The following is a 26,268-nucleotide window of genomic DNA, read 5'->3' as shown; positions in this document are numbered from 1 at the left end:
CACCGACTGGTGGTGGCGTATAAGGTCCTGGGGGATGGGAGTGGCCTCTTGGCTAGAAGGAGCGGCCAGGAGCTGAAGGGGCAGTAGACTCAAAACCCATTCTCTTCTAGCTGAGGTGTCAAAAAAAAAAAAAAAAAAAACAAGCCCAGACCTGATTAACAGAACTTTATTCAGTCACAGAAACTTTAGTGCAAAACAAAATCAGTAGGTCCATGTAACTGCACGTGCCCATCCTGCTGGCTGTCTCCTGGCAACTGAAGGCACAGGAAGCTTCAGCCATCCAAGATTCCGTGCAGTTCCTGTACACAGAGACCCCTTGGCTCATCACCCACTGATAGGCAGGCACTTCCTCCAATGATGCGGTGAAAGGGCAATTCAACAGGAAGAGCTACAAGGTAGGAAAGGGGCATGCAGGGGCCCCACAGCCAGGCAGAGACCGCGGTTCACACGTTTCACATACGAAAGGCCAGGACCACAAGAGCACCACACGGCACGGGCAAGTTACATTCAGAAGTTCCCCCTCCCCTCCCTACCCCACCCCACAGAACCCCCAACAAGGCAGATAGGAAGACAGGAAAGCAGAGCGGAAGAGTAGCCTATGGATAGCAAGGGCCCAAGCAGGTGCTTCTGAATCTCTGTGCTGTGACAATGGCAACTCCATCATTCTAAAGGCCTGACAATTCTGTGCTTCTAATCATTCAAAGCAAACTCCTTGGTACCATAGGAGGGTGGGCAGCTCCCTTAAGGTAGGACATGGTCATAGATACCCCCCCACCATACCTCCCACACACCAAGTCAGGCCTCAGAAAATGCCTCTGCCCTCTGGCTCACCACCCCCCTCCAGCAGGTGGGTGAAAGGGCAACTGGGGAGCTGATGCCTAAATGTCCTCATCCTTCCAATAGAAAGGGGACTCTGAAGTGGCTAGACATGACACTAGACAGCAATGCTCTAGTAAAGGGGAGAGATGGGAGATAGACCAAAAAAAAAAAAAAAGGGGGGGGGGCGTTCCTACTTATTATGAAGTCAAATAGATCTGTGTGCTACCCTAGACGCACAAGTAGGCATCTTCTGCTAGCTTGAAAACTAGTTCCACACATGGCGTTTGCAATGGTCGACAGCCTGCGAGAAGAAAAGAAGGCGGTTAGGCTGCACAGGACAAATATTCTTGGTTCACCTGCACATCAGCATCACTGCAAAATGTGGCCTAGCTTCACACAAGTCACAGATGCTAAGAACCTAGGACAGTAGCAAAAGAGGACCTGTGGCCAGAACCAGAGAGGCATAGCCCATTGCTGTCCTGTAAGAGGACTGGTACAGCGGGACCCCTTCAACCACTGTCAGCGGGTCCCCGGGTATGTCCTGCTGTTCAACCAAAAATCTCATCCAGCAGTAGCAAGGCAATTAACAAGGGCTCAAAAGGGGCAGCTTCAAGCCCACATGCTACCCATAGGGTATAACAGTACAGCTAGCCCAGCAGTGGCCCAGGCTGACTCATCTCCCTGACATGGAACCACGGAGAGAGAGCAAAGGTAGTGGAAGCATTACTTACCAGAATCCAGGTCCAATACCCTACTAGTGTAAACAAGTCTAGCCCCTAGGGCTGCTCAAAACAGTGTTGGTTACACCCTTGAGTCAAGGCTCAAAATGGGCCTCAGCCAGGAAACCCATGGGGAACCCTGAGGACTTGTGCGGAGGCATGGGCCATGGGTCCCACAGGTTTGGGATCCCTAGTGATCGTGTATTTTCACACACGATCAATAAGAAAGAAAATACTAGGGGACACCGAGATGGCACAATGGGTAAGAAGAGGCCATGCCATGGAAGCTTAATAATGCACTGAGTTCAGGAGTGGGAGAAGAGAGCCAGTTCCACAAAATTCTCCTCTGACTTCCACATATCCCACAGGTCAGTATGCACCCACATTAGCAACCCTCGACAAAAGCGCAGTTAGGGCTATGGCTCTTCCCTTTCCATGAGGCAATCCTCTCTGTAGAAGGCGGTCTAGGACACTCACATTGCAGCGGGCCGCCGTCTCCATGTTCTGACACCAATAGCTAGGGCCCCAGACACACTTCTCAGTTCCCAGCAACAGCTTATACGCAGAAGGGCAAGCTCCAATTCTCTGTATGACAAAAACAAAACGAAACAAAAAAATGAAAATAAGCCACCCTGCCAAACCCCTTTATTGATGAGACTGAACCATTTCCAGCATCTGACAGAGTTCCCCGACCCCAACCCACTTAGACCATATCCATGCTGGTGCAAGGCCCAGGCATCTGGCGAGGCTTACCGAGCACACAAAGGAAGGATCCATCACTTCCACAAGGACTTCCACTAGCAAGGGCTCATACTCAGCAACAAACTCATCACACTGCCAAGGAAACAGACGTGGGTTACAGTCTTGGTTGTGTCCACACAGCTAGACATTATACCAGAGACCGTGCCATTTCAGAACTCAGGATCCAGAGGCTGATCCCACTAGCCTAGGTCCTTTTCCTTCCTCAGCTCCATGTGCTGCCTCTCAGCCTCAAGACTACAGCACAGAGGATCCCCCTGCACGCGTGTACTGGACATTAGCAGTAGCCAGCCATGCCCATACCTGCTTCTGGTAGGGGTCGGGCAGAAAGCTGCAGCCCTTTTCAAGTGCAGCCAGTATCTCTTCCTTCGTGCTGTTTTTCTCCAGGTTGTGTTCCAAATAGCCGACCAGTTTCTTGCACACCTCACAGAACCCACCATTCTTCTGAGGAGGCACATGTGCTACAGAAAAGAAAATGTAGGCCTCAATATTGGCAAGGTCCTCCTTAACCTGAGAACAGGCCCTTCCCCATTGGACTTACCGCGCAATGCAGACTGTTTGGGCAGCTCGGTCTCTTTTGGCAGTGCAGGTACAAGGGGTAATGCAGGCTGCTCAAGTGTCTCCGACGAATCAGGGCTACCAGAGCAGAGGAGGAATGCACTACACAGCAAGTCTGGGCTCACCTCGTGCAGAAGGATATCCAGCAGGGAAGGGCCGTATGTCTCTACCACCTCCTGGCACTTGGTTGAATCAGGAGGGGGGAGCAGCGAGCATGCGTTGCGCAAACCTTTAATTAATAGTTCCTGAAACAGGCGAAAGGATTGTATCATAGACCCACCAGGGAACTAGTCAAGAGTGCAGTGCTAGGTCCCTCCCCGGAAACCTCCCACTGGGCACTAGGGTGTGCATCTGCCAGATGACATCCCACGGGCACCTCATGACTCTGGAGTACAGAGCAGACCTCCCACGCAAGAGCCTGCATACCTCAGTGCCATTGTTGGCAACCAGTTCAGACACCTTCTGCATCAGAAACTGACAAGCCCGGCACAAAATCGCATTTTGCATCAGATCCTTCTGTGAAGGGCAAGAGGAGAGTGTTCATCCTAGTGCACCCACTTCAGGAAGTACAGGCTGTCCTTTCCTGCCTGGAACAGCTGTCCCCTGGACATTTCATCACTTTACCATCCTGTGTTCATGTGGGAGAGGCAGATGGCAGTGTAGAACAAATCTGGTACCTGCCTGTTTAAAGTCAGTCCTGAAATCTCATTGCCACCTGAAACTGCTGCTCAGAATCCAGCTCTGCTAATACAGTGCTGGCAGGGAACCCGTGTGTCTGCCATCTTCCATCTCTGCTATCTAACAGGCCCTTAGAATTCAGTGTACCCCAAAGATTGGAATCTTTAATTCTAATGACTCTGCCTTCTCTCATGAACTAGAGTGGGAGAAGAGAGTGGTACCCAGACAATTCCGTTATTCCATCGGATGCTTTGTCCTTTCCTGTTGCTACACACTGAAAATAAAGGAGACAGAACAGGCAACAGGTAGGCAAGATACTATGGGTGTTCTAGAACCAAAGGAGCATAGCCAGGCGATGGTACAGAGGATAGCTAAGCCAGACACCATGAGTGTTCTAGAACCAGAAGTGTGTCCAGGTAATGGAAAAGGAGACAGCTAGGCCAAATGCCATGGACGTTCTTGAAAAAGAAGAATGTGCATATGCTTTTTGTGTGACGCCATTAGGTCATGAGCAGGCAGGGACACAGGGCATACCAGAATACTACCTGACCCACAACCATATTCAATGCAGATGCATTATGGGATGGAACAACATACCCCGGCCAAAGAAGGATTCTAAGGACACAGTATTGCCTATGTACATACACACAGGCCCAATGAGGCTGCTGTCCCCACTTCGGCACGTGTTTGGGAACCTCTAATTTGTGATGTGGCTCTGAGGGACAGGACCCAAAAAGCACACGTGGAGCCAGGCCCTCTACCAGTTGGCTGTAGAACAGGAGTTTCCCAAAGGTCTAGGGCTGGGATCTACATATAGGCACTTGGAACTCCAGGTCTCAAGTCCAAATTCATTTAGAAGCCAGGCAAGGAACGAAGAGGACGTGACAGGGTGGAAGGACAGAGTGATCAGGCCTAGGCAGCAGAGAACAGGGACAATTACCTCACGGGGCTCCATCAGTTCCAGGGCAGGGAGGATGTTCTTGATGGCCACATTGGCGGGGACCAGAGTCTTCATTGGCACCTTCTTGACCTCATCACAGAAGCCAAACAGTGCACAAATTTCCTTAGGTTGCTGAAGAAAGCACAGCCACTGTCAGACAGCCTGTGCTTGCTACCCTTCAACCCCCTCATTAGATACCAGGTCAGGGTGCTAAGGTTCTAGCATAAAGCTGACTCCTCCCACTCCGGCTGGCTGAACTCTCAGATGCAATCCACAGGACTCCAATTAAAGAAGAGTTCTATCTAGAGGAAATGCCTGACTACTGCTATCAGAGCCACCACAGGATAGTCTTCTAGTACTTTTTGTACCCCTAGGCCAGGTTACATATGTCTTTCAGCTCACTGTCAGAGATAAGCTCTCTGTATGGTAACTATAAGGTTCCCATCATCTCACAGAAAGCACAATGTATCAGAATTGACATCAAATGCCCCCCCCCACCCCCGCCGACTCACACTTCAGTGACAGCACCATTTAAAATGATACAATAAGGGGAAGAAATGCTGGCTTTTCCTAAAAGCCATACTTGATATTCACAACTATACACAGTACATGTGAGAGCCCGGGACCCAAACTGATGAGGCATTTCTAGTCCCAAGGGCTTCAAACAGCTCCTCTCTCATCATCTAGACACCAAGCCACAGGGAACCAAGTGTGAATATTCTGACTGTCACACCACAAAAGCCAAGAGCAAGCCCATCCACCTGTGTATTACGTGTATTATGTAAACCAACTGCAACTAGCCCTCAGCTGTGAGCCCAGCATGGAAGCAGGGATACTGAGAACAAGATCATGGCCATGGTCCACCTGTACAATTGAGGCTGGAGAACTACGGCCATGTGTCCCAAATTCCCTGTCTTTATTAACATATCTTAAGATTGGGAGATAGAGGTCAGAATGAGACTGAAATTACCAAAGGTTTTTGTCTGTTTGTTTTTGTTTTGGCAGGAGGGGAAGGTGCCAAGATTCAGGGGCCTGTCTCTCCCAGGCAGCATAAATGAAAATTCAGGCATTTCAACTTAAGTCTTTTCCTATGTGATTCAAAATGCCTACCAGGATCTAGAACTCAAATCCTCTGAAGGCAACATTCAGAACAGATCCAAAAGGGCAATGGCTCAGCAACATGTCACCTGGTGAGGCTGAAGCCTCAATTCAGAAATCACTAATCTCTGTCTAGTAGGCCAGGCCACTGTCTGCATCTAGTTTGTTCATGCAGAAGCATTTCTGGGGTTAGGAAGACAGCACTAAGTCATGCAATGCTACCTACTATGAAAGGCACAAGGTGTTGTCAGGGCTGGGCCTTCACTGAGGGAAGCAGAGGCACCACCATCATCACCATGGTGAGAGGAATGTGTGTTGTATGCCGACCTAAGCACAGGCTCTGCCAGCTTCACCTTCTGGCCCTCCAAAAGGGGGGATGAACTTAGGGAAAGGATACCTAGTGTGGGGAGACCTTCCATAGACCCTGTCAGAGCTCACCATGCCAGACCAAGAAAAAAAAAAAAAAAAAAGCGAGAGAAGAGCCAACAACTAGAAGCAGCAGACCACTACCATAAGCGAGTTCTCTTCACATACCTTATTCTGTTGAACAAAAAAACAGGAAATCGAAGGTGAAAATAAGAGAAAGGAAAGGACACAACGGTTAAGAAAAATTAAAACAATCAAGCAGTTAGGCATAGGGATGTCATGAAATCTAAGGGTAACACCCTGACAGTAAGGTAAGTATGGGGCCTAGGAAGCTAGTGCAGCCCTCAAGGGATAGGCCATGCTATACAGCTGGTCAAACCATCCTTGGGAGGGGTCTCCATTCCTGGAGCTAATCACATGGCCTTTCCGAGGGCTACATGTAACACCTCCACAACCTCAGGCCAGATGCCAGCCTGCAAGGTGGGTATATGGGTTTGGGTTAGGAACTCCAGACTGTTATCCTAAGTGACAAACAGGGATGGATGCTACCATTCCAAAGTGTACCCTACCCGCAAAGGTCATATAAATGGTGTCCTGACCACATTTTGGTGAAGTATGTAGCCACATGTAAGGGTAATGACCAGGTGGGCATGGTGATGTACACCATTAGTCCCAGAACTCGGGAAGTAAAGTAAACCCAGGCAGATCTCAGGACAGCAAGAACTACAAAATGAGACCAATATATTTAGGGGAAAAGGCAAGTGAAATAGATTTCTCCTATTAAAAAAAAATATTTTTTGGAGGAAAAAGCAAATTAAACTAAAATAGCATATGAAATTATTTCACTGGTATGTTTTCAAATGATTTGATACAGAAAAACCTCTTTCAAAACAACTTCCTCAACACTTTAATAAAATGACTTTAGTTACCCGGAAGTTACCTTTCACCAGGCCACTTCACATCAAAGGGCATCTTTACCATGGAGGTCATTATAAGCTGCCTTTAGATGTTTTTACTGTTCAGGTCGTGAGCAATGAACCCGAACAAGCCACCCAACCAGAGGAACTGCTTAGGGAGCAGGTAAGTCCAAGATGAGTGGTAAGCGCACACAACACAGGAAGGTGCCTATGTCCAAGCATGAAAGAGGACTCACAATCTGCGGAGCCTCAGCACCTGCTCCCTGCGGTCTTACAAGCCAACACTGATCAATAGTCAGCTGTCTCCCCCAGACCCCATGTTTTCCATATCTCACAGGAACAAGCCCTTACCCCAACCCTTGGACATTATCTGATGCCAATTTAGGAGCTAGGGAATTGAGCAGCAACTCCAGCTAATCCTGCTTCCCTGGACACAGAGCCAGCTCTGCCAGGCAGTACTCCTTCCCTCCTGAACCAGAACACAGCTGTCCTTGAATTCTCCCACCCTGACTTAGTGGCATGATGCTCCTACAGATCCCAGCATTCAGGCACAAATAGCAATCTGATGGCCAGCTCACACATGCACAAGACTAGCAGACCCAGGCTACCAGGACAGCTGTCAGGGCAGCCAAGGATCACATCAGCTAAGGAAGACTTTGCTAGCAGGAGGATGGGCTAGGATGAGGTGAGAGTCTGCTTGAGAGTGTACTTAGGCCCAAGTGGAAAAGGAGGATCCTAAAGCGTGAAGTCAGCCAATGCACACGCTAAGCAGAGGTCTCTGGGCACGTACCATGTGCATCAACATCTGGACGGCAACCCCAGAGTACTGGTTAACGTAGCTCTTGCACTGCAGAGAGAAAGGACAAGTTCATTACTGGCATTTCAATAGTGTCAACTGGTGATTTACAAATGGGCACAGACAGGCCTATAATCCCAGCAACCAGAGGCTGAGGCCAACCTGGACCAGAGAGCTGCTCTCGCAGAAAAAAAAATAAATAAATAAAAAATAAAAAATTCCCAGAATAGACACGTCTCTTCAAGATTTACTAAGATAATACAGTAATTTGGGTATTCTATACCCTATTAAAAAATTATAGAGATGTCAGAATAAGAAATCTGGGAGCCCTCAGTATCTGATAACCCAAATGACCCAAGGTCACAGAGCAACCATTATTAATAAGCTAGAGAATATAGTTGGAAAACACTTAGGAAGCTTCCAAAGCCACTCAGAGGCTCTCAGGGCACTAAGAGAGTACTGAGACCCAGATTGTCCTTCAAGTTGCTCATCAGGTGACCCACTTCTAGGGGAAAACAGAACTGAGAGCCTAATTCACAGACCACAGCTATTCTTTAAAAACAGGCTGGCAAGACAATTTAGTGGGTAGAGGTGATGCCATTAAGCCTGACACTGAATTTTATCTCTGAGAACCCACAATCGACTCCCAGAGGTTGTCCTCTGGCAATCTTATATGCGCTTTGGCATACATCGAGTGTTTCTAATACATAGCAATAGCAAAGGAAATAAAAACAGCTTTACTAAAGTGATTCTCCTCTAGTACACATTAAAGTAACTAAAATCTACCTATACCCCACTAAAAGCAGCTGGGGAAAGGGGCACTTGAAGCGCCCTTCTCAGAGCCACCGGATGGTCACAGCTTGCTGCCACCCCAGCCCAGAACATTATCCAAAGCACGGGGCTAGGGGCTCACCATGTCAGCCATGCCGGGCCCCAGGCGGTCACACTCCTCCTTGACATGCTCCACCAAGCTCTGAACAAAGGTAGTGTTGGTCCTCACAGCATTCTGGATGTCAGTTATCAGCTTCACACAGTCCTGGCAGACATCCTCACTGGCCTACAGAAGAACAGCAGCAAGCTCCTGTGAGAGTGCAGCCTCTCTGGAGATGCCACACCAGAAATGACAGGCTCAACAGCTCCTGGGAGCCAGGCTTTTAACCTTCAGGCCCTTCAATCTCCTAACAGCACGGCATGAAGCTGGTAGTGGGCGTGGCCTGAAAGGAGAGCCTGTGCTTCAGTAGGGGGTAGGCATTTTAAGTATTTAAAATCTTTTAGAGACTACAGAGTCAAAGAACAGAATGAAATTCTATTCAGCGGTGAGTGTGAAGCCCCTGCTGCGCTCACCCTGGCTCCACCTGCCTTCAGCTAACCTTAGCCTGGGGCTGGCTGTGAGGGTGATCCTGAGGGTACAGCAGGAGAGGGATGTTGGCCATGAAGGGGGCTACCACACTGGCCATGTCCACCTCCGGGATCTTGTTGGACTCCAGCTGTTTCTGGTGGTTTTGCTCTGCCAAGTACTTCTGAAGGGACTGACACAGGTTCAGCGAGGAGCACACTTCTCCAGGGTTGCTCTGCAAAGGAGAAGACACAGCTGAAAGCCCTCCCCACAGGGCAAGAGAGGCCTGCCATCATCCAGTCAGCCCCTCTCTCATGTCCATTAAAAAAACAAACACTACACTACTCGGTCTACCTAGGAAGAACAGTAAAGTTACAACCCAAGCGCCTACCTGCACAGGCCTCCCAGGCCCCCAAATGTCACTGCTGCTTACAATCAGCTCTTCCTTAAAGGAAAATGAGGCACTGAGAGAGACTGAATCATGGCCATACTTTACTCAGAAGCTTCAAGCTAACATAACCCACCAATTTAAAACAAACACCTTTCACTTGGCTCACAAATCCTCTTCTCTTATCATGACCCATATGCATGACCACCTCAGGAAGATCTTCAGTTCTTATCGAATTCTCTCCCATTCAACCTGCTTCCTTGCATGGCCATTTTAGCAAAAAGACTCCATTACTAACTTCTCAGACCTTCCCCGACCTCCAGGCTCCTATATTCCCCTTCCATGAGTATGGCCACCTTCCAAATACAATGTGCATCTGTCCCCACCACACCTCTTAGAAATGCTGTAGTGTTCTATTCTTGCCATGGGACACAGACGGCTTTGTGTGTCAAATGCCCACCTTCCTCACAAAACCTTGGTTTCACCTTTCGCCCTCTTAACCCCACTGGCTGCCTTCAGGAAGCCTCCTTCCTTGAAGGCCTTTCAAATTCCACAGAACTAGCTCCTAGCTCACTGCTGACTCCTGGCTTCTGGTACCTAGTTTGACTCTAGTTTTGACACAGTGTACACTTGAATGGCAAATGAGCATCCTAGTAGCTGAACCCTCACGAGATCCTCAGGATTAGTCCTGACTTCTACATTCACAGAGATGAAGCTATGTGTTTGCTCTAGAAATAAAGGCCTGTAAGAATACCGATTTCTATTATCAACAGGATGCAGGAGTCCAACTCAAGGCACCCTGGCCCTAGCAAATCACAGACAGGAAACTCACTGTGCCACAGCTACTCCATGCAAGGAGCCCTAAAAAGAAGAGCTGCAGGAGAAACCCAAAGCCATGAACCCACTTTCCCTTTCAGACCCTGTGCTCTGGGCCCTAGAAGTACCTTAAAGGGCCCTCCTCCATCACCTACCATCTCCCCCTTAATCATGTCCAGGATAACAGGCAGGTAAGAGTCAACCACTTCCTTGCATGAAGCGGACAGGCTGGACTCATGAATCCACTCACAGGTCTTCTCCAGGTAATGAAGGATCTCCTCCTGTAAAAGGACACAACACAAGGAAAAAGGTGCTTTCATCAGTGACCCCAGCAACAATCAAGAAGGGCTGAGTTTGGGTCCTCGGCATCCACAAACATAAAAGCCAGGGCTGGCAAAGTTCCCCTCAAACCCTAGTGCAGGGGAAGTGGGGAACACGTATGTGTATGTGAAAGGCACATCCCAGCAGGTGACTGGCCAGACAGACTAGCCGAAATGACGAGAGCCTGTGCAGTGAATCGAGTGAAGAGAGACGCAGACACCCAAAGAACTGACCTTGGCCTCCACGTGCCCAAACACAGATGAGTAAACCCACATACCACGAGTACACACACAAAATTGATGCCTCCAGTACTCAAGACAGCAAGTTCAAGGAAAGCCTGGGCTACCTAGTAAAACTCTGCCTCAACAAAACAGCAGGTACTAGAGCCTTGAATCTTAGCACTCAGGAGGCAGAGTCAGAACTGAGTTTGAAAACAGCCTACCTTACGTAGAGTTCTACACCTAGGAACACGCTGCTTCGGCGGGGGGCGGGGGGAGGCGAGGGGAGACAGCTCAAAGGTTAAAAGCACTGGCTGCTCTTGCAGCGGACCTGAGTTCAGTTCTCAGCACCCCTACGGTAGCTCACGAGCATCTGCAGCAGCAGTTCCAGGGGATTCCATGCCCTCTTTTGATCTCTGTGCACAGGCACATAGATGGTACAAATACACACATTCCAGCAAGCTATTCATACTCATAACAGAAAAATAAGGCCGGGCAGAGTGGTGCACACCTTTACCCCAAGCACCTAGAAGGCAGAGGCAGGTGAGATGGGATCTCACTAAGTTCAAGGCCAGGACAGCCAGGGCTGCACAGAGAAACCCTGTCTTGGAGAACAAAATATTAAAAGAAAAATGAATTTTAAAAATCTCTAAAAGTTAAAAATAAAATCTTTAGGAACAAACCAAACATGTTCTGTCAGATTTTAGTATGTCCTGAAAGGCATGATATATCAGTGTTTGCCACTCCTTGGCCAACGGCACTCCTCTCTGGACATCCAGACCCACACCCAGCCTCCACCTTCCACCCGTAGCCCACACCCACCCTCCTCCACAGTAACTTACCTGAGTGTCATTTTTCTTCAGCAAGTTCCCAGCTTCAGTGACAACCATTTTGCATATGTCACATGGAAGGGATTTCTAAGAGGAAAGAGCATGACAGAAGTTCTGTATGTCTGAACAGTTCACACCATGTCAACCCCTCCCCCACCCCTGCAAGATGCTATTCTAATCACCACCAAGCTGCAGATACAGAACATTCCACAGTCCTCACTCAAAGCACGCAAAACTTGATAAGAGGCAGTAATACTCAAAACAGTGACTGGAAGCAAATGAGAACCCAGATAAGAACGTCCTAGCCACAAGATAATGAGTGGTTAGGCACCTTTTAATCAAATTTTCTTCTCTTGCTAAAAGTAGGTTATCAGGCCCTGGAGTTTAGAAGGCGCACTCCACTCAGCCCGCCCTACCCGTGTCTAGGACCGCCCTGCCATTCTGTGCTTAATCTCGAGATGCACAGATGTGCACCTCCTCCACTTCGCTGAGCACCACATTAAAGTGCTCCGTTCATCACCACCATCATCCAAAAAGGCAGAACAGCTAGAAACAAAATAGTATGGCTACAGCAGTCTCGAGGTTCAGTCAATGGTCGGCCTGGTTAAGCAACGAGGAACAGTGAGTATTCATAGCCTGAGCTTCCTGGGATGAGTGACAAAGACTTGGTATGCCTGGGTGCTTGTATCACAACCTACCAGCCCTGCGTCTGGGGTGTCGGGTAGACCCGGAAGGAAGGGCCACAGGAGAGTGTGGGGCCACCAAGAGACAAGGGCCCTACGGGACTGGACTCTGACTCTCCATTTCTGAGGTGAGCTGGGGACAACCTGAGCAGGTCCTGTCTCCAGTGTCCCCAAGGAGAGTGTGACAAAACGCTCTGCAGATGTTGGCGGGTGCACTCACCGCGGTGGGCTTGCTCCAGACCAGCTGCTGGCAGTGCTTCAGGGCACCGCAGTCCACTGCTGTCTTCACATCTCTGCACAGCACTGCAGATCCTCCAGAGCATTTCTTCGGGTCTTGGACAGGGCTGCTCAGAGCTAAAGGGAGAAAGAGGGTAAGGAGGGACTCCTTTCCAACAAGCCCAGTACAGAAGTCCACAGAGCTAAGGCCTGGCCCTGCCTGCTGCCTATGTGGATACTTGGTGCTCACTAGCCCAAGAAGTGTAAACTGCATCATGGAATGGCTGACCTCGTAGAGAGCCTTTCTTAAGCCACAGACTGACAGGATACATTTGTCCTGTCTAGCAATCATAAACCGTTTTGAATCCTCAAAATCTGATTATAACAATTCCAGCACGGCATGCAGGAGATGAGGCAGGGGTCGTGGGTCTCACACCAACCTGGGCTACATGGTCATATGCTATCTCAAAACAACAACAAAAAACAGACTTATCAGACACAAGAAAATGGGATACATGAGGACCTACTCCAGCAGTCAGAGGGCGTTAAACAGCCTCTGCTGAAAGCTGGAGACACCTAGCTCAAGTCAAACAAGAGAAACCCACACCCTCAGTCACTATTTCACTTGGACACCCAGTGAGTCACATGCCTACATTCAGCCAACATGCATACAGCTCACACACCGATCCATGAGCAGACTCTTCCTACAGACTAAGGGAATGAATGACATGGTTCTACTGAGGAGTTCACAAGCTCCACTGAGATAGATTCCCAAAGGAGTCTGAGCCAGCTCACCCGCCTGACAGCCTATACCTTCTCAGATACCAGACATGAACAACAAACCTTCTGCCCACACTCCAGCCTTCCCTGCCAACACACACACACACCAAACCATAAATACATCTCGTTCCCAAACTCAACTGCCCAGAGGCCAACCAAGGGTGAAAACTGGTGGAAGGGTGTCATATAGCAAAGGTTTCTTGGACCTAAGCCTGAGGCCTGCCTTGGGTTCCAGGCCAGCATAAGCTAAGTTTTGTTGCTGTTGTTAAAACACCTTTGCCAGGTACTTCCCCCAGTGAGGAAAAAAGGTGCCAAATGGGTCTCTGGGTAAAGGACTGCACAGTGGCAGGCACATGGGGAGCCAGAGGCTGGCAAGCTCAAACACCAGCAGACCAAGAGGGCAGGATGGCTGACCGCCAACATTTCCCCCACCGGGTTTCTGGGAACACCGACTACTACCACAAGCCCAAGCCACAGGCAGACCCTCTGGTTTTGCCCTCTAGGAACTTGACACAGAAGCCATGTTCAGTCTGTTTTGGCCAGGTGACTGAGTCTGAAAGTAACACTGACACAGACGCAGGTAACGAACTTAGCATCTTATTTGCTCCCCCAGCACAGCATCCAACGACCTGACTGAGAAAGGGGGCCATCCTATGGGCAACGCCGCAGCAGTGCCCAGGGATCTGAGGGCACATAAGCAGGTGCACATCTGTTTTATCGAGACCAGGGTTGCAGAAGTGAAAAAGAGAAACACAGATGGCAGAGCACCCCCCTGGGAGGCACGCCTGTAAACCCCGCACAAGGGAGGCTGAAGAAGGACAATGGTCTAACTGAGCTCTGAGACTCATATCTCAAAAGGAAAATAATGGGGGCGGGGTGACGATTTGACTCAGTGAGTAAAGGCAATCCAAGTGGGATCGCTAGGGAATCCTAGCAGGGGAAAAAAAAAATCTGACACACATGGTGGTTTTCAAATAGGTGAGGAACCTGTCCTGCCTGTGGCAGAAGCTCGTCTGGCTGTTTCTAGACCCCAGAGCACTGAGCAACTTAAAGCAGAGAGCCATCTTTAATACAACAGGGACACACCGTGGAAAGGGTGGGGTGCCTTGCTGGGCGCTGACACCCAATCCTGGGGTTTTTTCAGTATAATTATTACCCAGGGCTGCAGAGATGGCTCAGTGGGTGAGAGCACACCCTGCTCCTGCACAGGACCTGAATTAATACCTGTAACTCCAGCTCCAGGGAAATGGGACTCTTCCCTCCACAGGCACCCAGTCACATACACCTACCCACAGAGTATCAAACATAAAAACAAATAGTTCTCCAAAAATTACCCCCCAACACTTTTTGGCCAGTATTTCCCAAATTATATACTCAGGCAAAGTTTTGGTCTCCATTCTCATCCTCCACACTCAGTCCTTAAAACCAGCTTCCTTCTGAGGCTATTGGTTAGCTACTTCTAAGAAAGTTCTTAGAATGTTTGCCTGAGCTCCTAGCGAGATCTGATTGAACCTGCTGTTATTCATGTCCTTACAGACAGGAACAGCACTCAGCATGCACAAGTTAAACCCTGTATTTCAAGTCAAGGACCTGGCACAGCAATCAAAGCCCAGGCCGCAAAGGATTTCCTTGGGGGAGGGAGAAGGAGGGGGACTGTTGTCTTTCCTCCACACCTGCCTTTAGTCTTCTGAGACAAGGCCTCCATATATAGCACAGGCCAGCCTGAAACTCAAATCCTCCTGCTTCAGCCTCCCTCGTGCTGAGATGAGAAGGTATGCCACCATTCCCGGCTTTAGCTTTAATCCTAGCACTTGTGAGGCTCACAAAGGCCTCTGAGTTGAAGGCCAGCTTGACGAGCCTTGAGCGTGCATACGCATACGCGCGCGTGCACACACACACATACAGCAAGAGACAGAAGACAGAGAGAGAGAGCGCACGAGAAAGGGAAGGAAGGGAGGGAGGGAGGGAGAGAGAGAGAGTTAGTTCCATGACAAGCAACTGAAATCCTGTCTAAATAACAATGGTTATACATGCCTGTAACCCCAACTGAGGAAGGCCTACTATAAATTGGGGCTAGCCTGGGTTTCATAGTGAGTGCAAAGCCAGCCTAGTAGTCATAGAACCTTATCTCAAAAACACAAAACCAAGGCTGGGAGTGGTGACTACACAACTTTAATACCAGCACCAGGAAGGGAGGCAATGGCAGGTGGCTCTTGGCTAGCCAGGGCCATAGTGAGACCCTGTCTCAGACCAACAAAAAAAAAATGGCTTAAAAGGTTGACACAGCTCAACGAACAGCTTTCCTAGCACATGTGGGAACCAGGTTCAATTCTCAGTCCCAGCAAATAATGTAATAATAAAATAACCCAAAATAAAACTAGGGAATCAACAGAAGTTATTGCAGTAAGAATGGCTGACAGGAGTCTGGGTTTGATGGCAGCCCCACCTGTTAAACTCAAAACACCCCAGAGAGCTGGTGAGATGGCTCAGCAGGTAAAGATGGTTCCTGCCAAGCCCGATGACGGAAGTTGAACCCTCATGAAGCAGATGGTGCTGACTCTCACAGCTTGCACACTGTGGAATGTTATCTACACATAAACCAATAAGTGTTATTGTTTTTTAAATGTTCATAGAAGTTAGGTGTGGTGGTTTACACCTAAAAGCTCAGTATTTGGGGGGCTGAAGCAGGATTATGGAAGCCAGCTGGTACTGTCTCCAAAACAAAATGAATAAGCAGGATGCACAATGGGTAAGGTGGAAACCTGAGTAAGATACCTGGAACCCATATAGTAGATGGACAGAACCTCTGTCCATCTGACCTCTGACCTCTACACTCACACTAGAGCACATGTGTGCCTAACTGCACCCAACCCCTACCCCACCCCTATACATACACAAATAAAACAGAAGGCTGGGAGGCAAGAACTGCTCACAGAGCCCTGTGTGGTCCAGGCACTCTTGAGACAACTTGAAAGATTTAAAGCTTCTGACTGAGACTTTAGACCCAACACCACTACTGAGTAATGTCTAATTAGACGGGCCCAGGAGACAGGACCTGCCTCCTAGTCTAGCTCTGCTGCTTGCTATCCAAACAGCCTTAAGCAAGCTATGCTCTTCTAAGCTTGTTTGTGCATCCTTAAGACCAAAGCTTCTGATGCCAGGGGACTGTGAAGAATCAAGATGATCTGATCACAAACAAACACTCCAGCTGCCTGAGCTCGCCACAACCACCCCCACTTGATCTCTCAGGGACTGTGCCTGGCTGCAGTTGAGTGGCCGTGCACCTATTTAGGTGGTACACACTTCCAGCCACATGCCCCGGAGATCTTGGCCTCTTAAGTCTGCACACGAGGGTATTACTAGTACCTGCTTCAAGGGATCGGCATTACCTGATTACTTGTAAAATGTGTGCCGTCACGCCACAGCGCAGTGAGTGCCTGTGTCATGTGCAGCTGAGGCAGCAGCACGACCTCCTGGTGACCCTGGTGACGCACATTCCTGATTAGAACGGGACATTTATTTCAGAGACATGGAAGCACAGATACCTGGACAGCCGTAACACAACAACCTCAGAGACCCTAAGCCACTGACCAAGTCCCAAGAGTACAAGGGGAATGAGCATGGGACATCTCCGGAGCCCAGAAAACACTTCTGTTTTCTCTAGAGACTAAAGTTTGGAACAAGTCAGAATGAGAGGGGCCCAGCAAGGAGCAAACAAACATTGCAATCGCAATGCACTGTGACCCCTAACACCGGGCGGTAGACACCACTGATTACCTCATTGTTCAGAACACACCTGGAACTTGCCCTTTATTTGTGCACATGTGTCTGTTTGCCTGTCACATGTGCATGCATGTGTGTGTGCGTGTGTGCAGAGTTCAATCTTGAGTGTCATTCAGGACCATGCATCTTGAGACAGACTCTCACTAGGACCTGGATTCACAGTTTACAATGTTACCATGTCTGACCAGAAAGGCCCACCTCCCCAGTGTTAAGATCAGACACCACTGTTCGTGGCTTGTGGGTTCTAGGGATCAAACTCTGGTCCTCACGCCTGCTAGGCCAACATCCCAGTCCAGCAACTCATCACCTCCCCAAACTATAGAAGCTTCTTCTCTGGAAGGGCAAGGACTACAGCCTGGGACCAAGCTGGTTGGAAGCCCTGCTTAGTTGTATACTAACCCTGACAATGTGCTAATCATCTGCAAAAATAGAAACCATCTCTGGACCTCTGTGAAGATGAAATTAGAAAGCATGAGGGCCCCCGGTACCTGGAAAGCTCTGAAGTTTATGTGGACAAATGTAAACTGTGGCCCTGGAGGGGAAGCCAAGAAGAGGGGCTCATGTTCTAGTATATACATTTTAGCATAAAACTGTTTTTCCTCAGGTTACTTTTTAAAATAGAATAAGCCTTTCAACTGGTTAAGCAGCTACTATTCTGTACAGAAGACAAGCCATTCCCAGCACACTGATGCCCAATGAAAGACTATACATTGCAATCGCCTCTGCAACAGGGTCTGTTCATGAGAGGCCATTATGCCTTACATGCAGTTTAGATACAATGGCTAGAGAACGTCATCAGCAATCTTGGACTATGAAGGAAAAAAGAGCCAGACCTCAAGAACAGAAAATGTGATGCAGAGTTTCTATCTCAGAGGTGTTCTACAGGACAGCCAAAGCTAGACCGACAGGCTCCCAAGTGACTGTGTTAGACGGTTCTATAGGACTTCAGCAGTTCTAATTCTAGATCTCTGGTTTTTGCAGTCAAAGTTAAACCTCACTCATGTGCATGCCTAATCAACCACTTTGTCCGCCAGAGTATCTCCAAACAAGTCAGTATCATATATAAGGCTTGCCTATCCACCCTGCCTAGAACACACACCTACCTGCCATTTGATCAACAGCCTCTATATTTGGACCATCCCTGTGCCCTTCCTTTAATAATTTTATGTAACTGTGCTAATACCGCTTGAATTTAGTAAGAGAAAGTGTTCAGCCTCCAGAGCAACTGCATTCCACAGCTTACTGGAGCTGCTGCCTGGGGAATGAAATGCATAACCATGGCAACAGTCAAGTTGCCTAGAAACAGGAGAGGCAGTGTTGCCCTCAGTCCCACTTGCAGACACCTGTCAGGGAAACTAATACACAAAAGTGCCAGTCTCTCCACGCAGCCGTGCTTCCAGATGCCGGTACTGCCATGGCGTACTTGTCATCTCCTACAGTCTTACAGAACTTGAACTGTGTGTAGCCCATCCTGGCTTTGTGAGATCCCAACTCAAAAGAAAATGATCCCAACAAGGTTCTTCCTTTAAATGGCCACACATCAGGTGGCCACACATCAGGAGATGAACTTTCATACACTTAGATAAGACTGCAATATGCCTTGGCCCCGAGCACATCCTGGCCTGAAGGACAGCCCACGTTCCAGCCAGGTGAGAAGGTACAGGCAAGGGCCAGAGGCACAGCAGCATGGTTCTAGAGCCTTGGCACAATTCAGCCTCCATGACAGTGCTCCACTGCTGGCTCAGGAAGTTGCAGGACGAGAAATCGAGTCAATCAGTCAGTCCCACCCAACAGCATAGACCCTTACAACTCAGGCCATGCAGCCCTGGTACTGGCATTACTGTAGATGACCCGACCAAGGGGAGAATGCTGTGATCTGAACTTGGTCTGTGTGACTGCTCACAGTGAAGGTCTCAGATACAAGCATGTCACCTACAAATGTCACTGTGGGCTTCCTTGGTTTAAAAACTGAAACCTAACATTTCAACTCTCCTCTTATGGCCTAAGTTAAGGCAGGCTGCTAGGACAGCCTAGCATTTAAGCTGGTTGCTCGGCTCTCCTACTGCTGTCAAGAGGACTAACCCAACTTTCCTTGAGCTCAAAGTACTTGAGCCACCGTGGGAAGAGCTGGATATTCTGGCTGTAAACCCAGCCCAGCAGCTGTTCAAGGGGCAGTCTTAAACGCAGGTCCCAGAGACCTCAAAGACGGGTAAGAATACCGCAAGCTCTTCACAAAACCAAACTTATGGCTTTTTCCTTAAGTCATCTGTCATGTGGCCCAACAGACTGAACACAGAAGTAGCTGCGTGTTAAAATAACACCAGCCAGGTGTCAAGGTTTGGAGAGGACACGGCTCAGTGGTAAAGCACTTGCCTGGCATGCACAAACCCTGGGCTCCATCCCCAGAAACACGTGCAGCCACAATCATGCAAAACACACACACTGGGACAGTGACGCTGACACCAACAACCCACAGGAACAAGGGCTCCCTGAAGTCTTCTACACACAAGGAGGTCCCTAGGGGAAAACCCTTCCTCCCTGGGATTAATTAGTTCTTTTCTGTTATTAGCATGCACAGCGACAGGTTTCGTGGTGACATTCTCATGTATCACTGAAGCTTGCTCAGGGCCCTCCTTGCACTGCCCACTCAAATCAAACTCTGAGAACCAGAGAGAACTGCCACTTTCTGCAAGTTTGGGGAAAATCACTTCCCCAAACTATAGCTGGTTCCTTTTTCAGATTTGCCTGGCTTCCTGGGTCCTACAGAAAGATCTCCCACAGGCCCTAGAGCAGGTGACCTCCAGCCTGACCACAAACAACTGTGAAAGCTAGTAATTCACCTAAGCCCAAAGAGTCACCCTGGATTTGTCAATTCCCAGGAACAATATCTTAATGTGAAAGGCAGAACTTGAAACGCTTCATTCAAATCCTGACTTGATGAATCCAGCAATGAGGACAGTGCCCTATAATCCCAGCTATTCAGGAGGCTGACACAAGATCACATATTCAAAGCCTGCCAAGGCTACAGGACAAGGGTTTGAAGCCAGCCTACCACACTTACTGAGACCCTGTGTCAAAAATAAGAGAGCAGGGAATAGCTCTGTAGTAGGGTGACTTGACTGCTTAGGACTACCAGGAAGGACAAGTCAGAGAAGCAGATAGACCAGGTATGGTGACAAATGGCTGTAATTCCAACACCAGAAAAGCAGGAGGAGGACTGCCATTGGTTCTAGGCCAGACATAACTACACAAGACCCTGTCTCAAACAATCTAACCTGTGAACCTAAGTTCAATCCCAAGCTCTGAAGATAATGAGATCTAACACTACTTTTAAATTACAGTTTTAAAGAACAGAAGTGCCAGTGGAGGCCAAAAAAAGGGTACCCAGTTCCCAGGAACTAGCACTATAGCCAGTTGTGAGCTGCCACGTGGAGACTGGCAATCAAATGGGGTCCTCTCCAAAAGCAGCTAGTGATCGTAGCCGCAGAGCCCTCTCTCCAGCCCCTTACTTGTGTGCATGCGCGCACACTCATCACAGCATGCATGTGGAAGTCGAAGCACAACCTGAGGGGCTCACTGCTCTTCCTTCCAGCACGTGAGCCCCAGGGACGGAACCTAGGTAGTCCAGATTTAGAGGCAAGCACCTTTACTTGCGGAGCCATCTCACTGGTCCTCTTTAGCACTATTAGCACTATCAGCACATCAGTCACCCACTACTGGCCATCCCCCATCTACTGCCCCTGGACAGACAGACACACACACACACACACACACACACACACACACACACACACACACTCCATAACCACTTTTAAATAGCTAGGGGACATGACTACTAGACAGGAATACTAGAACGGGAATTTAGACTACTGGGGAAATTGGTAAAAACCTCTGCAGCGTTTGCAATATGGTCAGTAAGTCAGTGTCTCCTGCCCCCCCCCCCCCCCGCCAGCCTACCTTGTAATAATAAAGTAAATGCCAAGCCAGGAAGAGATTCCTCCAGAGAGAAGCAAATAGCCTGCCTGTTTATAAGAAATAAATTCCTGTTGCTTAAGCCAAAACCAAAATCAACGCAGTGCACACAAACAGAAGGTAGGTGAAGGGTTACAGGAACTCATACTGCCTTTTTGTATGTAACTCTTCTGTAAATCAGAGAGCAGGAGTGAAGGACTCCTGCTGAGGGAGGAGGATTATCAACAGTTCAGGACCAATCTGGACAACACCTGTGAGGTACACAAGCTGGTTTGGTAGTTAAACCTGGTTCGGGCTACCTCTTCGTGGCTGGCTAACTACTCGTTTTCCTAACTCTGTAATTATGCACAGCACACATTTTTAATAAGCCACTTAAATTTGTTGCTAATCTACAACATCCCTTAAAGCGAAAGACACCAAGGAAATCACCAAGCCAAGCTCAGAAGAGGATCACCATGCTTATGCTGGTGGGACAACAGAGACAACAAGAAAAAAGTGATTATCAGTGCGCAGCAAACAGTACTTCACCAAGCTAATCCATTAAACCCTCAGAGCGATGTAGTGAGGGAGTAACAAAGACTCCAATTGGCATATGAAGAAATCAGGAGGTTAAGTGCCTGGCCTAAGGCCACACAGTGTTGGCTATTAGAAAACACTCTGTTCCACTGTCTCATACCCAACCTGGACTACTTAACTCTGAATCTGGCGTGGCTCTGCACACCGCTAAATCCCCATTTGGGAGGCAGAGGCAGGGAGACTGCACATATTCCGGGGGGAAAGGGGGGGAGAATAATAAAGTAACTAACGCCAAAGTCTCCACACCAACCACTATACTTAACACTGGTTTGGTTTTGAGACATAGTTTCACAACGTAGACCAGGATGGACCCCTCTGCTCCTGAGTGCTGGGATTAAAGGGTCTCTCTATGCAGAGTGGCTGTCCCGGAACTCTACATAGACCAAACTGCCCTCAAATTCATGGAGACTCACCTGCCTCTGCCTCCCAATTACTTCTGATTAAAAGCCAATGGGACTAAGGACTAGACAGGCAAGTGAAGCAAGGCAGAGGCAGAGGAAGGTGGATCTCTGTGAGTTCAAGGCCAGCCTGGTCTACAAAATGAATCCTGGACAGCCAGGACCATTACACAGAGAAAGCCTGTGTTGAAACAACAAAAGACCGTGCCCAGCTACATTCACATTTTTAAGTTGAAAGTTGCTGGGAATCTAGTTCCATAGTAAAGTGCTTGGCTTAGCATCCAGAAAGACCTGGCTTTAATCACCAGTACCACAGCCAAATAAAACAGCATAATTTGAAACTAGGCACAGGAACACAGGTACACACTGATAGCCTCAGCACTGGGAACCACAGCAATCAAGGACAAAAAAAGGAGGAACTGAGTTCACAGCCTTACTCCTTCAGTCACAGAACTCAAGAGACAAGAGGCAGGTGGATCTCTGTGAATTCATGATCAGCCTGATCTACAAAGTGAGTTCCAAGACAACAGAGAGTAAGACTTGTCTCAAAAAAATAAAAACAGAAATTGATCAGGAGGTGGGCGCAATAGGAATTTGGATGCTTACCATGTACAAAGTCCTGAATTCAATCCCTGGTACCAAAACCAAGCAAGCCGGTCAACGTAACTGGCACTCTCACCTGTACTTCACCTAATGTGTAAGAAGCCCTTACTTCAACCCTCAATAGCAGGGGTGGTGGGAAATCGCTAACTTCCTTTTTGATGGCCAGCTGGAGAACAAGGCTTAGGGGCTGGAAGCCAGTACCCTGCTAGAAGCCTGTCACCATGCTTCAAAACAGCCTGCCATTATCCAAGCAGCAGGCCTTGCCCCTAGGGGCTTCCCAGGTATTCTCCTTAGGTAGTATCCCCAACCCTATAGAGCAACAACCTGCCCTTCCTCTTCCTGTTCATTTCAGATCCTGCCAATAGCCTGGATGTTCCAGTTTCACAAGAGAAAATGGAGTCATAGGGTTCAGAGTCTAGGGTGCTCGCCTGGCACATGTAAGGCCCTTGAGTTCACAGGATCATAAAAAGCATGCAAAAGAAAAATTACAGGCTAGGTTCTCCTTCTCAGAGCTAGACAATTCCATCCAACTCAAATCCAACATACTTCAAAACAACCTGTCAAATATAGTTCAAGAACTTGACAAGATGGGCTGGGGAGATGGCTCAGTAGTTTTGCTATAGAAGCCCCAGGGCCTGAGTTCAGATCCCCAGCGCCCACATAAACTGTGAGTGGCACACCCTCATCCAGCACAGTGGTGGTGGACTGGGACTTCCTGGCTACCAGCCCAGCTCCCAGCTCCCAGGAGATAACCTGACAGGGTATGCCTGACGGCTTTCTCTGGCCTTTGAGAGGCGTGCATACCCACACCACACAAACAGACACCCAGAAAACAAAACTGACAGGAGCTAGGCTCGGTGGCTCATGCTCCTGTACGTGAAACTGGAGGACTGCATTAAAGGCTAATCTGTGCCGCACAGCCGCACACTAAGTCAAGGCCAGCCTTCTACGCTACAAGCAGGAACCTGTCTTTTTTTTTTTTTTTAAAGCACTACCTTTTGCTAAACAGGATTTACTCAGCATCATCAGCAGGTGAAACTGGGGGTTCCTGTTGCTTTTCAGAACTTAAGCAGGCTAGGCCACAAACTCCTATCCTAAAAAAAAAAAAAAAAAAAAGCCCTGAGAACAGACTGCCTCAGTGTGTACAGATGTTAGCCACGGGTTAGCTACGGCCCAAATGGCAGCAGCCATGGCATGTCAGCTTTGGTGAGTGCATCTGCCTTTGCCACCACCTTGCCAACTCTCACCCACTGGAGCAATCCCCTCAACTACATGTCCTGACATTAAAGATTCCCTGAAGCTGGGGTGAGCAAAGCGGTTTCCTGCAAACAGAGGAGACACAGCATGAATGGAGTCGGCGATGGTTAGGCTCGGATCCTGCCACCATGTCACCACTCTGGAGATTGTGCATGGAAACTTCACTCAGCACAGTTCTTTTTTTTTTTTCAATATATGTATTTTAATGTGTGTATGCATAGAAATTATACTCAGTACAGGGTGGGTTTTTAAATCTATTTTAAAGATGTGTATGTGCGCACATGTGCACCCGTGTTCTGGAGATCAAAGGAAAACCTACCAGACTCGGAGCTCCCCTCTACCCAGTGAGGCCTGATGGAGCTGAGGTCAGGCCTCAGCACCTTCACCACCTGTACTGTTAGCTCCACAGCCTGCCAATGAGCATGTGCAGGGAGCGAGCCTTGAGACACCCCATCAACAGCCTATGACCTGAGAGTACGGGCACCTGTCCTCATTTCTTATGAATAGGTTAAGATAACCTTAAAAATAACCTTTGATTCTTTTAGCATGTCTTTATTTTCTGTCTAGGTGTGAAAGGCAGGAAGACTGGATGGGTGAAGAGCAGCCAAGAACGAGTGTCTGTACTCCTGGCACTTTGTGAAGATTGTACCGGACCTGGGTCATGCTAAGCACCCAGAACATCATTAAAACACAAGCCATGAAATCTCTCCAGAGTTTGAGTAGCACTCTGAAATACAGTACTGCCACACTGAACATATAGGCCTTAAGAGCCTCAGGGAGCACACATGGGCTGCAGATATCACAGACTTTACTAACTCAATGGTTGGGACTAGTCAAGGCAAGCTAGCATTCCTATCAATGTGACCTTGGCATAAAGCTATAGGCCTGCGGTTAGACGAAGGGCATGATAGGACCCTCCCACCTACCTCAGTGCTCAGTTAACTAGACTCTGGTCAAATAAACTCCATATGCATTAAAAATATTTTTTCCAAAGAAACAGTTAAGGGATGTAGTGTGACTCAGGAAAAGGGTGATCACCTACCATGTATTATGGTCCAAGTTCAATGCCACACAATACAGAAAGGGGAAAAAAAAGAAGTCTGTCTTGGATGATGTCAGAACTCACAAGGGATGACTCAATGCCAACAGGATCAAGTGCATTTTTCATTGTTCTTGCAACAAAATCTCAATATATAGTCCAGACTAGCCTTAAACTTTCCCTGTAGCCCAGGCTGGCCTCAAATTTAAGATCCTCCTACCTCCATGCTCAGATTACAGGTGTTCACTCCCCTAACCTGATCCAAACTTTTTTTTTCTTTTAAGCACGTGTAATTTCCCTCACTTAGAAAGTGGAGGCAGGAGGATCAGGAGTTCAAGGTCATTAGCTGCAGAGCAAGTTCCTTCAAGGCCAACATGGCTCCTACGTAACAGTTTAAGGTGACTTTGGGATACTTAACAGGGGCCTTGGGGGTCCCCTACAATGAGCAGACCCTGAATCTGGGAGCTAGAGATGTTCGCTCCCTTTGGCGGGCTGTGGCCTGAAAAGACAGACTTGGGAGGTGCCTCTCTGTGGGGATTAAAATCTCGAGTCACACTGTACCTCACGATGATTGAAATGAGACTAAGGCAAGACTTACCAGGAAAGATCCACCATAGCAAACCCGGTGGCCTCTCCCAGAAACAGGATGATGCAGCGGATCCCCTGCGCTCGCCGCCTAGGTAACCTACAGAGCTTTTAACAATCATGGATCGTATCATTTTAGAAAAAAACCTATTTCTCTGCCCAGCTCTCACATTCGCTACAAAATAAATGCTGGTCAAACAAAAATATTAAGAGGTTCAATGCAATGGGGGCCACAAACTCCAAGACCTACTACGCTCAGGAGCTCACACACAAACCAAGATCACAACCCTCGCAGCAACCTCCAACCCGGACAAACACACAGGCGCTTCCTGCAACTCCCTTACCCGTGCAGCCTGGGACACGCAGGATGGAGATTCAGGCCTTGTTGATCACAAGCCCCAAAACAGGGACAACATGGTGGCGGGAGGGGTCACCGAGACCCACCTTCCCCTACCCCCAGGGAGAAGCGCGGCCACCCGCAAGACCTTGCATAAAGGCCTGCACACTCGGGACACGCCGCCTCCCCCACCGCCCAACCGTCCCCTCTGGAACTGGCCCCGGCCTGAGCCTGCGCAGAGCACGCCCGAAAAATCGAGCTGAGGGCGAGGTCCACGAGGCCGGATTGCCCTGTTCCGGGGACTCAGGGGACGCTAGGGCGTCCCTCTCCACCACACCGAGGTCCCCTCAACGCTCACCGGTGACCAGAAGGCTGGCGAGGAGGGCGAGAAGGTACATCGCGACGCTGCTCTCCGCAGGCTGCAATGCAGACCGTCAGCTGATCCGGCGGGTATAAATCTACCCCCAGCCCCGACGCAGC

At 48.8% G+C, this 26,268-nt stretch overlaps 1 protein-coding gene across 2 annotated transcripts; it reads right to left on the bottom strand.

The window, feature by feature from the left end:
* Positions 1-150: 150 nt before the first annotated feature.
* On the bottom strand, positions 151-26,268 carry Psap (prosaposin). 2 transcript variants are annotated; one of them, XM_055598862.1, is made up of 14 exons: positions 26,147-26,268; positions 12,463-12,596; positions 11,572-11,646; positions 10,346-10,471; positions 9,021-9,221; positions 8,564-8,707; positions 7,645-7,701; positions 4,474-4,605; positions 3,282-3,371; positions 2,839-3,100; positions 2,601-2,758; positions 2,292-2,372; positions 2,016-2,123; positions 151-1,120 (listed from the first exon to the last, which is right to left on the bottom strand). In XM_055598862.1, exons 1-14 carry the CDS (start codon positions 26,184-26,186, stop codon positions 1,085-1,087), a joined length of 1,644 nt encoding a protein of 547 aa, XP_055454837.1. In that variant the 5' UTR covers positions 26,187-26,268; the 3' UTR covers positions 151-1,084. The 2 variants fall into 2 exon arrangements, with proteins under 2 accessions (XP_055454837.1, XP_055454838.1); XM_055598863.1 differs by lacking the exon at positions 26,147-26,268 and adding an exon at positions 25,796-25,955.

The sequence above is a fragment of the Psammomys obesus genome, unplaced genomic scaffold (genome assembly GCF_907164565.1).
Source record: "Psammomys obesus unplaced genomic scaffold, mPsaObe1.curated_primary_1811, whole genome shotgun sequence".
Lineage (NCBI taxonomy): Eukaryota > Metazoa > Chordata > Mammalia > Rodentia > Muridae > Psammomys > Psammomys obesus.
This window is presented reverse-complemented; position numbering and strand designations above follow the sequence as displayed.

What these genes read in the sequence shown, in the direction of transcription:
- Psap (XM_055598862.1), bottom strand. Translation starts at nt 26,186, where the DNA reads ATGTACCTTCTCGCCCTCCTCGCCAGCCTTCTGGTCACCG. An exon ending in ACATGATTAAGGGGGAGATG is followed by an intron (nt 9,222 to 10,345) that starts GTAGGTGATGGA and finishes TCTCCTTTGCAG; the next exon opens with AGCAACCCTGGAGAAGTGTG. An exon ending in CCGACCCCTACCAGAAGCAG is followed by an intron (nt 2,373 to 2,600) that starts GTATGGGCATGG and finishes TTTCCTTGGCAG; the next exon opens with TGTGATGAGTTTGTTGCTGA.